General features: G+C 39.2%; 1 protein-coding gene across 2 annotated transcripts; it reads right to left on the bottom strand.

Moving 5' to 3' along the window:
• Nucleotides 1–4,928: 4,928 nt before the first annotated feature.
• Nucleotides 4,929–16,133, bottom strand: slc26a1 (solute carrier family 26 member 1). Of its 2 annotated transcripts, none has more exons than XM_069704219.1 (8): nucleotides 15,979–16,133; nucleotides 9,735–10,212; nucleotides 9,221–9,439; nucleotides 8,416–8,662; nucleotides 8,077–8,308; nucleotides 7,724–7,907; nucleotides 7,024–7,311; nucleotides 4,929–6,939 (listed from the first exon to the last, which is right to left on the bottom strand). In XM_069704219.1, the coding sequence occupies exons 2-8, from the start codon at nucleotides 10,140–10,142 to the stop codon at nucleotides 6,361–6,363; spliced, it is 2,157 nt and encodes a 718-aa protein (XP_069560320.1). In that variant the 5' UTR covers nucleotides 10,143–10,212; nucleotides 15,979–16,133; the 3' UTR covers nucleotides 4,929–6,360. The 2 variants fall into 2 exon arrangements, with proteins under 2 accessions (XP_069560320.1, XP_069560330.1); XM_069704229.1 differs by having other exon boundaries at nucleotides 9,233–9,439.
• Between the last annotated feature and the right edge of the window lie 1,421 nt (nucleotides 16,134–17,554).

Raw genomic sequence — 17,554 nt, 5'->3', positions numbered from 1 at the left:
CTTTTACATATAAATGAAAGTCTAGCTGCGTTTAAACCTTGGCCCAATGAGTTCACACTATCACTGCCGGACCAATCTCTGTATTTTACAGGATAGAACGTTTTTCAATCTGGTGTCTGGTGAGACATTCCCACGCTGGCTGGATGACTGCATGTTGGGCACGCTCTTTATACGGGCAGAGCATTGTGCAATCGGGATGAAATAACTCAATCGTGTCACTCCTCTGGACTTTCCAAATGTTATCGGGCCTACTGGATCAAATTCTGACAGAAAAGCGAGTTACCGTGTGGGGATTGTGATACTCAAAACAATTTATCCACCGTTTTACAGTTGCAACAAAGTAGGCTCCAGCACAGCCTGTGACACAAGCACGTGTCGACTGTGTTTATGAAATTACTCTCACTGGCAGAAGGGGGAGACAAAAGTTCAGCACTGCAGGTTTAAATGTTACAATTGTCCAACAAGGCAGTTTTGGACAGTGGACAAAATTGAATCAGGTTTGGAAAAGAGGGCATCGCAATAATGCTGGGTTTACGTTGTGTAGGATTGGTTCATCCAAACTACAGAAAAGCATATTTTATAATTTACTTATAGGTGCATGCATATTGTTTTTATATATTATGTAGCTTAACATGTTGAAAAATTATATTTTAAAAAGTCAATGGGTCAACACTGTTCGAATAGTTTAAGGGACTGTTTCTATGTTTAAAAAGCGGGCTCTTAAATGCGAGAAAAAGAGATATTTTTATTTGGATAAAATGACCCTTTAATATCAGTGAGCAGTAGCACTTAAGCTCACAGTGATTGGTTGATTTCTGTTGCTCAAATAAGGCCAGTGTAAAGTCGGCTGCCTTTTTTTTTTTTTTTTTTATCAGCACACTTTGGGATGTTTTGTGATTTATTGTACATAATTTCAATCAGGCTTTTACATTATTTGCCTTATCATCTCTGAGTTTGTACTGTATTCACCCGCTATCTGTTACAATCTGTTGGGAAAGAAGTGAACTTAAACCAGAACAAAAGGATCAAACTGTTAGACTTACAAGGCCAGTATGGTTTCACTCCTTTCTAAAATACTGCAGTTTCATATTTTGAAATAAATATTGAGTCTGAGAGCACTTACCGCTGCTGACTGCAGCGCTGGTAAACGTACTGTACAGGTGCTGAAAGAAGTGACTTTATTTTGCTATAAACTGCTTGATCTTTTCTCTCTTTTTTTTGGAATGATCTCATGGTTGTTTTATCCAGTGTATTTGTGTTTCCCTTGAATATCATTTGTATGAAGCACTGACTAATGAGATGTATAATATTTATTTCAGTGCCTCTGTGAAAATATATTTTTAAACATTTTGAATGAATAAAGAATGCTGGAAAAAAAAATTGTCACTAAGTCTTTGTGTTTCAGTAAGTTTTTATTTAAATAAGCAGGGTAACGTCAGATAATGGTGTTTGAAGCTCAGACGGAAGAAAGGTCTGACCTCTTAGAGAAAGAATGAATTCAATCCCAAAATAATCACATTTTTGTTGCTAAGGAATTATCGTATGCCCGATGAGTGTTTATCGGCTGTTCACATTATTAAACAATAGAGGGCAGCATTGGCACAAATGTTTCCCATTTACAATAAAAAGGCTTAGAGATAATGTTGATAAAAATGCTCCAATTTCTGACGAACAAACACCTTTTGCACCCGTTACTCTCCCGTAGTTTGTCTCTACAGCACGGCAACTAAATCTTCAGTTGTGTTCTGTGTGGGTGAATCAGTCCCCCTGATGTCGAGCGATTCCCTTCAAGTAGTAATTTGAAAGTTACATGCTTGTTAAACACGGAGGTCTCCCGACCAGTCAGACGTCCTGTCACGTGCTCGCATATGAATCACCATCAACAGGCCAAGGTGGAATTTGAACCATTAATAGCAACCTTGGTGAAGTAGAATCAGGCAACAACTTTCATCAGTTTTTGAAGCCGCTAAAAAAAAAAAAAGGCAATTAAAAAAAAAAAAAAAAAGAAGAATAATGAACGAGATCGAGAAAAAAATAAAAACTGCAAGCGGGAATATGCGGACCCTCGCGTGCTGCGCGTCGGGGAGCCGGCGGCCCCCCCCGACCCGCTGGGGGCCCCCCTGACGTGCAGCGTGCGAGGGCCCGCGTATCATTGCTGGCAGTTTTTAATTGTTATTTATTTTTTTTACAACTATCCTTACAAACATAAGAATTTGTGTTTTCTTTTTAAACTGAACGAGAGCGAAGAGGACTCTTCGTATACGATATACGGTTTGACCGTTTCTGAACACAAAAAGCAGAACTGGAAATATGGAGTATAAACTGGAGTTTCGCCGAACGCCTTTCTTCCAGACTGCATCTTTCACTTATGTGTCACATGTAACCCGTAAATTTAACGTAAAACAGTTGAATGAAATTGATGGGTTAATACTGCAATTTTGACCAATACGCCGTAGGGAGCAGCGGGCGCCGCAGGAAGAGTCAAAAGTAAAAAGAAAAAAGAAAGAAAAAAAAAAGAGAAAGGAAGAAAAACCAGGAAGTAAATCAGGCAGAGTCAAACATGGTAGCTAGCTGAAGTGAGAGGAAGTCATTTTTACTGCTTGAAAGTTGATGTTAAAGTTATTAAAGATGGAGGTACTGTGTATCGGTATGTTGTTTTTCTGAAGAAGGCTGCGGAGGACCAGAATTTAATGTGTTTGGATGTTTGTTCTCCGGTGAGTGTATTTATATTTTTATGGCTAGTTTAAAGTGAACGTAGTATGTGCTTATTTTCAGTAAATGAGAACAAACAATTGGAGACTTCATACTTGATAGAAACCAACAGAACGACCGACTGTGGACATTTATTGCTTCAGAAACGTTGGTCTTGTGGGATTTGATTTGATCAGTCACTGACAATATTTTGTGATTTATTTGTCTGAACAATTCAATTAGAAATGAGAGTGGCTTGTCTGTCGTAGCGTAGTCCTGTCCTGTCCCTGTCCCTGTCCTGTCCTGCTTAAATGTGGACAATTTAATTTCTTTCTTTCTTTTTTTTTCTTCTTTTGTTTTTGAATGAATGTGTTTTTTGTTTTGTTTCATTATTATTAGTTTTAAATAAATGTAATCTGTCTATTTTTAGAAAGTATAAATCATACTTATCCTCATTACAGGGCCTAAAATTAAGGTGTAAACTATTACATGTCCTTTACCCCTTTTCACTAGCAAGCAGTTATATGTAACTGATATGACACGTAAACTTATTCAATCATTGACTGTGTAAAGTCAAGTGAACTACTTGCTGTCACTATGCTTACAGTTAATAAGTAAAAGATGGGCAACTCAAACATACCTGAATGTGTAAATGGGCTTTGGACAGTCATAAACAGAAAATAAGCACGTTTCTGTTTTTCTGTTTTTGGGAGGGGCAGTAACATGAAATCCTTGAAGCAGTGTAATTAGTCACGACTTTCACCATACCTGACATAATGTCTGTGTTTGACATTATGATCATTTTGTCAGCGAATAACAGCCGTGACTGTGTTTCTTCATGGACTAATGGATAGTTGAGTAGAGCACAGTTTCTGCACTCGTCATCATTTTAGGAAACAGGCAACTTTTATTTGAATGACTTTACATTTTAAAGATGTAGTTCACTCTGAAATATTAATAGTTGGCAGTATTTTTTTTTATACTTAAACATGTAAATATAGTCTTTGCTCCTTTGAGACAAAATGTTGTGCTCCAATAACAATACATGGATTTAAAACAATACATAAATGCAAAATTTACATTTACCTTAAGCATTTTCTGCCAGACTTATTGTTATTATGTGTTTTAAATGGGCAGCATAACATTGATGTCACTGTCAAAACTAATACAGTAAAGCTGCGGAATGTCAAACCAAAACACTGAGCCCAAAGGCACACAAATGCTGAAGGGCATTCTGGTGAATGATCATTTTATGTAGGTTGGGTCCTCTCACATTTATACAAAGTCATTTGATTCATTGTTATTATTAAAGTATTGATAAGCGTAGCTCTAATATTTCTGCAATAACTGCAATACTAATAAATAAATCAAACACACAAGTGCTTCACAAAAGATGTATTAGTTTCATTCAACAATGTTTGTGGATGTTGAATGTCAACACTTTGTCTAAAACAAAAGTTAACGAGACTTACTGTTAGAAAAATTACTCGGAGGCTAGATTCAAAATCAAACATGTCGGACATTTATTCTTGCAAGAAGGAGCAAATGTACACTCAAAGAAGGATGTCCAGCACTGCTCCACTGCAGCTTTTATACAGTGTGACAAACAGTTGACAGTCACCCCCCCATTCCTTTTGTATCTGCTTTCGTATGGTAATACTGAGTTGGTTGTAGGTCACAAGATAAGGACACAGGGGAGTCGTCAATTGGATGCCGAAAATAAAATAAACTTTCCGGAGCCACTTGCAAATAAGAAGAAACAATCTTATTTTCTTTCCATCACTTACCCTTAAAATATCATCACTGTCCTGATTCCAGTTAAATTAATGCATGGCAATGTTAATGACAAAATAAGTGTATAAAAATACCAAATGATAACTATATAAATTTACAAACAATCCTATTACGATCCTAAATCCTGTTAGTGACACTTTTTCACATGAACATTTATAATGCTACACATATACATTTAGTTTATATAGTTGGTATTCTCCTCACAAATGGTTTTGATTAAAGTTTTACACTTGACCTCGATGGGACAAAAGATGTAAAGAAAAACAGTGGTTTGAAACATTTTATGTATGGCATCACCTGCTGCCACTAGTTTATTCAGTAAAAATAGAAAAATATTTTAGAAGCACCATATGATTTTTTTTTTCCTTTCAACCTACTCCTGCGTAAAAACTCTCATATGTCAAAATCTATTTTTCCCTCTTTTTTTTTTTTTTCTTCTTCTGTTTTTTTCCTGTTTCCGATGAGGGCAAGAGTAGAAGTGTGTTGTAACGAGCCGGTCTGAAGCCACGGCTCTCTGTGTGAGATAGAGGCTGAAATACCACATGGTCCTCATGAGTCACGTGAAGCTTTCCCTCCCACCACGCACGAGTGCGTCATCTTTAAGAAGAGTTTAACTATTAGCCTTTCTAAAAATGATTTGAGGTCCAAGGTAATAGTTGGCACTTCTGTAAATACCACTCACAGTTTCTCCAGTCTGGATTCTGGACTCCTGCATTGTTGTTATTAATCCATTATGGACTCTGGCTTGGAAGTAACCTAGTTGAAATAGTGTCCATCGCAGTCAGCAATGCTCTAATCAGGTGTATTTGATAGAACTCGCACTAATCAGCACCTGAGTAGAAAGCAAACTGGAAATGTGAGAAAACACATTTGTGACAACAACTGAGCCGTTGAACTGAACCAGTAACAATGTATGGATTTAACATTTATCAGAGGGTTTGCTCTCTTATTAAATCTCATTTATTGATATCACTAAAAGGCCTATAGACTCGCATAATGTCTGGCTATGTGAAACCATTGTACTTGATCTGTGATTTCCAATGTCGAGAGTCAACAATTTAAAGTATGCCACAGACACTCACTGAGGTACAAAGCCAAAGGTGTGTTTGATTTGTCTTTTCTACTGCTCATTTCCTTCCCTTCTGTGGAAAAGATGAGAGGAAACTTCATGATTGACGGCAACACAGGTGACCACGAGTGGCTCAGTCGTTTTCAGATGTAGTGTCTCTACGACAAACTTCCAATTTACTGGAAACTTGTAACTAGAAGTTAATGATGTATTTAATTTTGCTTAGTCTTTTCTTTTTGTATCTGAATTTGAAACGGAAATAAATCGTCACAAAAAGTTGAACAAATCTGGAAACACGCTAGACCAGAAAATATGAAGTAAATGGGTATATTTATATTTGTATGTGCCTCTTCAACTTTTTGTCATGTATGAACATGTTAAATTTTGCCACTTTTATAAAAAGAAACTTTAAAATCTTTAAGCCATTTGTCAACTAATGTAGGATTGTTGATCAATGAGTGTTTGCTGACTTTACATTATCTTCACCTTACCTTCTTACTGTATTTCAACTTGATTCCTATGAGTCTAGTTTGTTTAGGGAGTCCAGCTCTTTTGATCTTAGAAAACTGCTTTAAAAAGGCATATTGTGCAGATTAAGTTTTTGTGGGGTTTTTTAAGGGCACAAAGCTTTTAAAGGTCTTCACCAATAGGATACTCTTCCTAATTGGATGCTCTTGGTCCCTCTTTGTTTTCTTGGGAAAAAAACGTCCCAAAAGGCATCTTCACGAGGCTACCTAATGCAGGATTGTTACTTCCTGAAATCCCTTTTAGGCACACAAAAGATAGGAGAAGGAGAAGTGGTATATCTACACCACAGAGTCCTCTGACCTGCTCTCTGCTGCAGGTGCACGGTTTGCATGAAGAACTGCAGCGTGAACTGTATGAAACAGAAGGCTGCTCATGTCTTTGTCATTTTTCCCAAAGAATTGTCCCTTCTGCAGGATATCAATGACAGAAGTGTTACAGCTGGCGAGGAGCAAGCTCACACTGATCTCTTTATATTCCTTGACCAACCCTTTAAAAGTGGCCATGCCTGTTGAGTCTATGAAAGGGATGCCAGAGCAGTCTAAAACTATTGTGTGGAACTCCAGTTCTCTTTGGATCAGCCCTACAACCACATCGCTGTTGGTTTTCTCCCCATTTGCCTTGGCCTGCTTTGTGAACATCTCTTTGGCCTTCTTCTCTGCCTTTGTCCTCTTAGTCAGCTCCAGGAAAGGTTCAACTCCGACAGCTTTGTAGAGAGATTTGAGGAAAGAATCCTTATTAGCGTAATACAGAGGAGCCTGGAAGCGGAAGATCTGCACCCGCGGTGGAGACATGAGGTTCTCATACTCCTCCATGTCCTCGTAAAGATCCGTGTCTTTGACCCGGCCCAGCAGAGAGACCTGACATCAAACATCAGATAATTGAATTACTTTCATTTCTATCATCTTTGAAAAATCTGAATTAGCGCCACTGTATCTACTCACATTTGGATTCTGGGTCTTAAAGATGATGCAGATCATGGAAAAGACAACTCCAAAAAGGAGACCCAGCTCCACGCTGATCAGAGCCGTGGCTGACATGGCAACAAGCCAAACTATGGCGTCATTATGGCTGGCCCGCCACTTAGCTGGAATGTCCTTGAACTTCCTCAGTGCTCCCCGAAGGCTAACGATGATGATACACGCAAGGACGCATTTCTGGAGAGCGTAGAAGAAAGGTGCGAAGAAGAGGAGAACAAGAAGGACTACCAGGGCGCTGATCAGACTCGATACCTGGCGCACGGAGACAGGAGGAAATGGAGGAAAAATTATTATTATTATTATTTTTTGTTATCAACAGATCAAAATGTTGTTTTTTGCTGCTCTGAATGCCGAAGCTCTACACATGGCCTCGGGACACGCTTCAAGAATGTTACTAGAAATGATTTCCTCACACAGGAAAGCTTTGCCAGTATTTGACTTCTGCAGACCTCCTTTCCCAGAGGTAGTTTTAATGACGGACTTTCATTAGAATGACATTTCATTGTTGTCATTGGCCTATTCAGCCTCTGAGTCATCCTTGTGAAGCAAATAATTGTTGTGAGAACTATTTTTCAAGAAAATGAAGATAGTGTTATAAGTCTAATGTAAACCAGACACAAAATGGACATCAGTGTTTGACCCTTTCTCAAAGTCTCAGACTCACCTGTGTCTGGCAGCCTGTTGAATCCTTCACCATGGTTTTTGCCAGTGCTGCGCTGGTGGTGAAACAGTGGAAGAAGGAAGGGATGATGTTACAGAGGCTGATGGCCAGCATCTCCTGGTTAGGGCGAACGGTGTAGCCATTTTTCTTTGCAAACATCTCGGACAGCGACACAGTGAAGGCAAAGCTACAAGACAAACAGACAGTTGAGGCGGTAAATTAATCTTTGTCATCAAAGTCATGTTCACACCCTTTTACGTCACATGTGAAGGCTACAAAATTGCAGCTGTAGCACCTTGCAATAGAGGCACGTGTTAATGCCAAGCAAACATGCTCTTAATGTGGTTGTAAATTACCTAATGACCGCCAAAGGAATGGCATCCAGCGCCACCCGTGGCATCAGACTGAAGCTAGGCACCTGGGGAGGGATGAATCCTGTGGGGATGTGACCGGACACGATGGAGCCATAACGGCTGTTCAGGTCTCCAAAATGGCTGACCAGTGTAGCACCTGCCACGACTATCAGCTCGGTCGGTAGAGGGATCTTAAGACGATTTTTGTAGCGCTCCTGGATCTCTTTCCCTGCCACTGCGAATAAAAATATAAAGTGTTATTCCATAATAAAGAAAATTTGGTTAATTGAATACATTTGGGAATCCGAGGTGAGCATATGTGAATAGACGTTGATGACTCACCTAATATTGAGATACAGATGGCACTGGTGACGAGGTCACACAGGTTGGTTTTGTGAATGTTGGCGAAGATGTTGATCCAGGTGACGACCACCGTGCCGTAGCCCTGGTGACGAGGAATCTTTAGACCCAACAGGTATTTAGCCTGCACTGTCAGGATGGTGAAAGAGGCTCCCGTGGCAAAGCCATCGAGCATGGGAGCCGAAAGGTATACAGACACAAAGCCTAGTCGAAGCACTGCCATTATAACCTGTAGGAGGGGATCAGGATTTAGAGGCAAGAGAGGGGAGGAAGGGAGAGACAGAAGATTGGAGGGGATGTAATTGAAACAGAAAAAGGAGTGAGTCTGCTTCATTTTATTGACAGGTGTTAAACCAGATTTTAAAGGCTTGTGGAAATGTTCAAGTGTGTGGTCAATGATGTTAACATCATTATAATTTAGCTTCCACAAAAGCAGCACTAAAATAAATTCTTACCACAATAAAAACTGTTGCTCACCACTGGAGTATCATGAAACCATCTCCAAGAAGTGTGCACCATGTCAGCCCGGTGCACATTCATATGTTCATTAGGTACTTATATAAATGAGGATCCACACTAGAAAACATAGTGCCACACCGCTACTAGTGATCAACTGCACAGACTTTAATTCAGACATATGAACCCCGTCCAGACTTGATATTGAATTGTTTTTCCGATAACGTTGTTAGGGCAAACCTCATCACTGGCTTGATTCTGTTTAAAGGCAGCATTTTGTTGAATTAATGATGCTATATTGACTGCGGTGCACAATAAAGTCAGAATACACCTGTTCCTTTACCTGGTAGATGCCAGTCAGGAATGTAACGGCAGCAGCGATGCTGATGGCGTAACACTCCTTCCCGCACTGCACGCCCATCAGCTCAACACTGTGCATTTTACCACCAGTCAGGTTGGTGCCCAATGTACCATTGAAGATATCAGGACTGGCTGCAATGGAGTCCTCGTTTAGATCAAAACCTGCCAGGAACACCTCCCTATACACCACCTGTAGGTGGATACAAAACATCGGCAACAAATCTCAAATAATCAGTACAATAAAGTAAAATGTTTAATACAGTTGTAAAAAAAAAATCCTCAGTGTCATTAAGTCATAAATGATGCTAATTGGCCAGCAATATCTTTCTGTGGATTATTACCAGTAGTAGTAGCAGTAGTATTCAGATTATTAATGACACCACATGGTTAACAATGTGCTTGTTGGAGAATTACCAGGAACATTTCCTTTAACCTGTCATTGAAGACCCAAGTATGATCATTGGCTGTTTCTTCCAATCCATTACCTGTCCAACCATGAGGCTCATGAGGCTGAAGATCCCCACAGACACATGTCTGGATGTCCCCATGAGAAAGTAGATGATGTTGGCATAAAACGAGGTGTATAAGCCATAGATGGGCTCCACTCCTGCCAGCAGACAGTAGGCGATGGCCTGCGGTACCAAGATGATACCCACAATCATCCCAGACATGACATCACCCCAGATGTACTCTCTGAGCTTGTATTTAGGCAGCCAGCGCACCACAGGGAAGAATCCCGTCAGGGTGGATCGCACTCTGGGCACAGAGCATGTCACACCCTGCTTCAGCTTGGATTTGAGGACTGAAACTGTGGGCTGTCGCTGGCGAACCCGCCGCTCCAAGAGAGGTGGCGGGCACAGTAGGGCTTCTGTGACCTTGGAGACCTCCTCCATGGTCCACGGGAGGAAGAGGAGGCAGCACAGTCAGAAGAAGAGGGAAGGGTGGACGTGGTCAGCTGTGCTCCTGAGAAAGACAGGAATGACAGGGACAGATGGTTTTATATTTAATGTTTCTCACCAAAGTGCATTTTGTGTATCTCTGAGGTCTAACAAACCTGCATGCTAGCTTCCCTGCCTGTGATCTCATGCAAGACAAACATTATGCCCCAACTAAAAACATGACTCCAGAGCGTTACTCCACAGAGTACAAAATTTAATGGCTTAACTAAAATGACCAACAGTTTAAAAAGTCTTTAACCTGGCAGGTTGCCAAAAGTCTGTCCAATTAATCTTTTTCAATAAACCTTTTCTATCTTATCGAATCAAATAAAAAAAGACAATACATTTTACAACGTGGGCCAAAGCTAACAAGCTACATCCTGCCAGTCTTCCTTACAGTCTCTAGTTTTATGATGATGTTGTGTAATTTTTGTTGATGCAGATCCTTTGTGGGTGTCATGCTTTTAACCTCGGAATATGTGAATATTCACTCCGGATTACAAATTAACTGTACTGTTTGGTGCCTGGTAAAGGTAATGGACTGAAGAAATGTTCTGAGATCATTTACACTGGAAATTTAAAATTAGCCAAACATTTTCAAAGATAAAATTGTCAGGTGGCTTTTAAAACCCATGACTGACACCCCTCGTAGCATAGATCAATTGAACAGCACATTAAAGACACAGCGTGCGATTGGCTGGCAGCAGAAGGCCTGACTTTTACTGTTTTTAGTAGCAGCGGTAGCAGCGTTAATCAGGTCTCAGAAATCATAAAACTCTCTAAATGACATGTAATCAGCTTCTGCCATCACAACACTGCTATGTGCTTCGATTTCGACTTCCTGTGGTGGTGGCTTTCATTGACCGATATGACAGATGAATAAGGAGGAAGGCTTTTAGTTATGTTTACATCCATCATATTTGTAGTTTCGCATGATGTATTTAAATTTTTGATAATGGATCCGAATTGAAGCATTTCATTTATCTTTTAATCTTTGTTGATGTTTTTACGTACTCTCTCTTTGTAGTTTTACTTTGCAGCTCAATAACTTCACTTTGTATAGAAATGACCCATTTAAACAAACCAATACAGAGACAGACTTTGTTCTTTTAAATCTCACCTGACATTTTTAACTGCTAGAAGACACAGGAAACAAATAATGACCCATTGCACTGACATAAAACACATGAAATCAAAGAACTTCTTCCAAAAAGAAATCAGGAACAGAAGAACAACATAACTTTTGTTAGGTAAAAACTGTCCTGATTAACTGCTGACAATGACAGGAGTCACACTGAGGACCCTCAGGGACCAAACACATAAAATATACCTCAGTGTCAACCCTGAACTACATTGAAAACAACTAATTAAAGCTGTTCCTGCCAGCCGTTTCTAATCAATGTTCTCCCCCTTCATCATGTGATATAAAAGCACTCCACCGCTGCTTAGAAATTACCCTTGAGTGGGGAGCCACCTTTCATTAGTCTGGATGCTAATTCAGCATTCACGCTATTGTTATTTTGATCATGAAATAGTTTTCCTTCGTTCATGTGAAGTCGACAATGTTGAGGGTCAGACATCAAAGCTAAAATCAGTAAATAGAAATTGACTCATCCTGAGCCATCAAAAAAATCAAGTAGCTGATATTTGTATTGTTGATATTTATTTATTTTTTACCACTTTAAATCATGTCATGTCAGGTCGTCATTATTACAACAACATTATCTTTTTTTTTTTCAAATCTAATACATTGCATCAGCCTAAATATCATTGTCTTAATTTTGCCTTCGGTTTGTTCTTGACTTCAATGTTTGCAGTTTACCGAAAAGTAAGTAAATGGTGTTTATTATAAGCATTTGCAGATATACAGAAAATGTTTCGTTGTATTAGCCAAAAGTATGAAGAAATATATTATTCCAATGATTGAAAAAAATCATCAGATATACAAGTGACATGCTGATTTTATGACAAAAAAAATTGCATCTATCCACACAATGAGTGAAATGAAAAGTAAAACAATCAAGTTGGGACACAATGTAATCATGTAAAACGGTCAAGTTTCAATACTTTAAAAATAAAACCTTTTAAAATTAAGTCAACGGCAGCTCTATTCCACCAACTGACTTGAATTGATTTAGAGAACTTATGGTTTTAAAAAGATGCAAATCATCGTCCACATTCAACTTAAATTGCAGCCAAGTGAAGGTTTTTAATAGTTCTGACATCAAAGAAAACGATAAAGACAATTGAAACAGTGACAATGCCGAGATGTCCCACTCGAGCGCTCAACCAATGTAGACATAAGATGACACATGATGGGACTGACTGAGGGACAGCTGTCATTAAAAGACTGGTGTGAACCAAACAACACCTATCCAACTCACTGATGCTTTCTGAAATAGAGTGGAGATCATCGCTCTGTTATCACAGTCTGAAAATATATTGGTAGAACCGCAGAAACGGACATAGAAAGAGACACTTTTATCTCACCCTGTACAGAAGTTGGTAATTATTATAGATACTCAAATTACTGCTTGGGCATTTTTTTTTAAATAGCCCTGCGTTTTAAAGGATGTTTGAAACAGTGGGTATGTGATCTAGACGTCTTTATAACAGCAGATCAAAACTGCGCTCAATAGATATCGGCTCAGTCATAACAACATTATCTTCCCACCTTCTATCATATTAGTGAACAATTCCCGAGCTGCTTTTCTAACTTTCCTGATGAAACATAAACAAACTTTGAAAGAATTAGTTGTCATTTCACATCCAAAAACGTGTCTGCTTCCAAATCCAGATTATAGACTGAATGAAGTGTGATGATTTACTCACCTGCAGAGTCACAGGGACAAACACGAGTTCAACTTTGTGTTGACTGCCTCAACTTCTTGTCACTATCAGTTTGATCTATTTCGTTCTCTGCTCTGCTCTCTGTACATTTCTCTCCCAAGCAGTCAGACGCAGTAGATGTGAGTGTGAACTCTGTTGAATATATAGTCAGATAAGAGCAGCCCTTTGCTCACCCTCACCCCGCTCCCTATTGGCCTGGACACTGGGAGTGGGTGGAGCTTAAATTTATGGTACTCTATATATATATATGTATATATATATATATATATACATATATATAGAGAGAGATATGTATATATGTGTATATATACACATATGATATGTGACAGATGTGTGTGTGTGTGTGTGTGTGTGTGTGTGTGTGTGTGTCAGCAGGTTAAACCAAGTCAATTTTTTTACTGGACCACAGTGTTTGTCTGCCCCGCACAGACTCGTAAGTTAGCGTGGCTTACTGTTTAAATACAGCCTGTACACGGAGTGAATTACATGGCAAACAGAGGATAAGACATACTTCAGGTGTGTAGGCAGAGAAGTGCTGCTGATGTCTGGGTGAATTGGGTGGGAAACCATCACTATCCGTTTTCTATCACGTAAACATATATGGGCTGTGAGTTATGTTTTGTTTTTCTATCACAAGAGGATCTAACAATGATTTGTTCCTACGAGGTTGGTCACGCATGCAGGTTAGAACAACACACTGTGTAACAATCTTGCACGTGTTAAGAGTGTTGACCAAAAAAAGGTTTCTAATTACAAGCCTTAAAAATCTGACCTTTTAATCCATTCTTTATCGAAAAAGTCCTCAATACACTCACATGTCATTGTTTATAAAAAAAAAAAAGTAGTTTCAAATGTTAGCCAGAGCAAAAACTTGACACGTCCCTTGCTTCTTCATAACACATTTAATCAAACATTTGAATTTATAGCAAAAAAGTAAAATTTGTGCTTCTTAACTTACAAGTTGGAGATTCCAAATTCACTTTTTTAATACGTTTGACTTTGTTCTTGCTAACCATTTTATTTAGTGATTTGTGTGATTTTTTTTTTTTTTTTTTTTTTTTTTTTTTACGGGCGCTGCAGGTTTCCAGTTATTTCACCACCGTATGAAAATCACCTCTCATCAACGCGCCCCTAATATGGAAAGGTAAGTCAATATCTTGTTCGTACAGTGGTCAGAGTTCTGTTATTATTGACAGGCAATACAGTTGTAAGTACAGGCCGGTTTGAAAAGCTGTCGAATTACCTTAAATTACCCTCCAAGAATGACATGGAAGTGATGACAATAAAGGCGTACATGATGGTCACTGGGGATTGGCTGCTTAAATAAAGATTTAAAGCAAATTGAAAGAGGGGGCAAAACACAGCAGACTAAAAATGGGACAGCATCCGGCCGAAGTGGAAATTATACAGAAACTGGTAAATGGATAACTGGAAAAAAAAAAAAAATTCAAAGACTGAAAGAAGCTCAGCGACATCAACCTTATACAAACAAATCTTTACTCATCAAACTGAAGTGACCGTCATGAAACACTCATGTTACTGATTGAATCAGTTGCTTTTTGCAGCAGAGCTTCCCTCACTGGTGACGGAGAGATTCGTTTGTAGTTCCAGTGTGGTCACTTCCTGGTTTAAATGCTTACTGCAGGACATGTGCAGCTGTACCTGTGCAGGGCTAGTTTAGCACTGCAATGGTTTGAAGCAGCAACGGACTGAACATCAAATTGAAGAAAACGAGACCAGTGAATGTGACGTTGGTCTGTACAGTGATGTGTTCACTTTCATAATGTTGTACACACTGAAGTGATTTTTTTACAGTGATGCGGTTGCTTAGCTTTGTAAAAATGTAAGATGTAACATGTATGTAGTTCCCACCTTGTGGTAGATGCAGTCACTTACAGGCAAAATAAACCAAAAACAATATCTGTTTTGTTTTTGTTTTTTTCAGCAGAAATATCCAGGGCAGAGAGATCGAGCTCTGTAAAATGTTACTTGCTGTTTGAATTAATATATTAGACAAAAGGGTGCCATTTTTTTTTTTATCACATACTTTACATAGTTTAGATTTAGATTCCTTAACTTTTTGAACTGCTAAGGTTTTGCTTTGAACTTGCAAACTAATTTCTGTGTAATTCTGTTTAGTTGTCTTGTTTATTTCATGTAAATGTATGCATTTAATGAGCTTTTTGGTAGTTCTCTTACCCTTAATGTAATTTTAAACATAACCAATGTTGCTTGTTGTGTAAAATTTCTCAGTTTGAAAGTGAACTTTAGTTCTTCCTTCAACATGAAGTACATACTGCTGGCACGTTGTACCGGTCTGTAAAAAGATGTAAAGCTCTTTAAGTGGCTTTTACATTATAAGTGAACTGGGGATGGAAATGAATTCAATATTACCCTTCATTACAGCTGGCATTGTTTGGATTACAAAGAAGAAGAATCTCTGGCTGAATGAGTGAACGAAAGACGATAAATAGAGCAGTTATTCACCACATAGGACAGTGGGTCTCTGTGTGTACGCTTGTGTGCATATGTGTGTGTGTGTAATAGTGTGGGTGTGTCCCTGAGTGCATTATGTGCTGGACTGAATGCCATAATTGTCAGTGTTGGTGTGAAAATGTGTCCGTTTACTTCTTTATGTTCTTCTAATGCGCTCTGTCACGATTAAGAGTGAATTCACCTTTGAAACAAATCACAGAAACATCAAAGACGAGACTGTCTGAACAGTCGCAAGATGCGAGGGGTTTCTGCCCGACTCGTCACCCCTCTCGACCCCTCACCGTAAAGGAAAAGCCCCTTATCCTGTTCCCTCTGACAGGATTATTGTAACTGCCCCTTTAAATCCACCGGCAGCATCCATCTGTCTGCAAGTCTGCTCTACAAGCTTCATCACATATTCATCACAATTTTTTGAGACAGTTTGGACAAATGAGAAATGACTCACCCAAAGAGAAGGAGCAGCTTGATTGTGCCCTGGAGGCAACACTGGCCATCTCCCCCTGAGTGATGCCTCCTCATTCCCCATCAGTCTGTTTTCCTCTGTGCTGCCGTCCACTCACTGATTGTCTGGCTTCTTCCTGCTTCCTGCTGCAAAGCATGATGGGAGCAGCAACCCCGTCTCGTTCCTATCTGTGGAGTGGAGCATATAATGGGGGGAAAGAGGGGAGGAGACACTTCTGCCTTTTGATGATGGTTACCATGGTGACTAAACTACGGCTGGTGAGTGTGTTTGTACAGATGGAAGCTTTTTAGTGAGAAATTCAAAGTGCACCCTGCATCTGTGAACGGTAATCAAACAAAAACTGCATTTTTACATCCAGATCAATAACACTACAAACACTATGTAGTGTTTTATAAACGCTATTTGGTGTTTTTAGGTGCCTTGTGTATACCGTGTGTTTAGGTCTTATTCATAAACTCTTATTTGGCGTGTTTAGGTCTCCCTTTTAAAATCTATTTATGCACAGTAATTGATGCTTTTCAAGGTATCCATGATGTCTTTTAAGGAATATATGGGTTTTCACAAGAACACCTCATGCAAAATAATTCTCTTCTGAAAGTAGCCCCCAATAAATACACTACCATGCTGACAGTTGCTTGTGTGTTGAGATGGCACATAATGTAGAGCGGCAGATGTAGTGAATACTGACGAACCAGCTTAGAAATCGTTCACGGTTAGGAGACACTTTTGTAAAGGTGTTGCTTTCAAATATGGATTTTCAGATTTGCAATTTTTCTCTTGTCCCCTGACAAAAATAAAGTTCTTCGAGGCAGCTGGTGAGACATTACTTTACACTACACTCTGTTTATCCAGGGATTTCTATAATCAGTCTTTATATGAATTATTTTAAAGCATTACATAGTAATATTGTACATTTCTCATGGGCCTGTCTGTGGGTGTAGCAGCTGTGAAGTCAAAGAGTCTGGTTGACTGTTTGGTTTGCTGTGTAAATCCAAAAGCGTAAATTAGGTTACGTCTTGATAACCCCATGACACAGAACCACTTAACCTTCTCTTCACCTCCAGCATTTCTCAAGAATTACCAGGGTCCCACAGAAGACAGTGAAAGAGTGAAAGAGTCCACTCAAAGGCCCTGTCTTCTATTGATTAACTCATTGAGTTGAGAACTAACCACCTACCTATCAGGAATGTAAATGTTTAAGGAATATTAGCAGTAACATACCGACAACTGTCAATTTGTTGCTCACTTAGATCACATCATGAAGACTTTAATCAGCATCCTGCTGACTCAGCAGAATGAATCCATGTCCCAATCGATGCCCCGACCTGGTAATGACTTTAGTGATGAGTGTGCAGAAGTATGCATGGATGTCCATGCAGCCTGATCCAATGTGATGCAGGAAGCTGTGGTGTATTACACAACATTCTACTTCAGGACACAAGATGTTTTAGTTACAAAGGTACTCGTAGCACCGGTTTGCGGATCAAGCACAAATATATCAACTAATAACCAAATACACGGTTATTTATTTTCACAGGGAAAAAAAAAAAAAGATTTC

Source organism: Brachyistius frenatus, unplaced genomic scaffold (assembly GCF_029030835.1).
Source record: "Brachyistius frenatus isolate BFR_SWC_R1_liver_20210118 unplaced genomic scaffold, ASM2903083v1 Contig_3, whole genome shotgun sequence".
NCBI classification, from domain to species: domain Eukaryota; kingdom Metazoa; phylum Chordata; class Actinopteri; family Embiotocidae; genus Brachyistius; species Brachyistius frenatus.
This window is presented reverse-complemented; position numbering and strand designations above follow the sequence as displayed.

What these genes read in the sequence shown, in the direction of transcription:
- slc26a1 (XM_069704219.1), bottom strand. Translation starts at nt 10,142, where the DNA reads ATGGAGGAGGTCTCCAAGGTCACAGAAGCCCTACTGTGCCCGCCACCT. An exon ending in ATTCCTTTGGCGGTCATTAG is followed by an intron (nt 7,908 to 8,076) that starts GTAATTTACAAC and finishes TTTGTCTTGTAG; the next exon opens with CTTTGCCTTCACTGTGTCGC. An exon ending in CAACAGGCTGCCAGACACAG is followed by an intron (nt 7,312 to 7,723) that starts GTGAGTCTGAGA and finishes TCCGTGCGCCAG; the next exon opens with GTATCGAGTCTGATCAGCGC.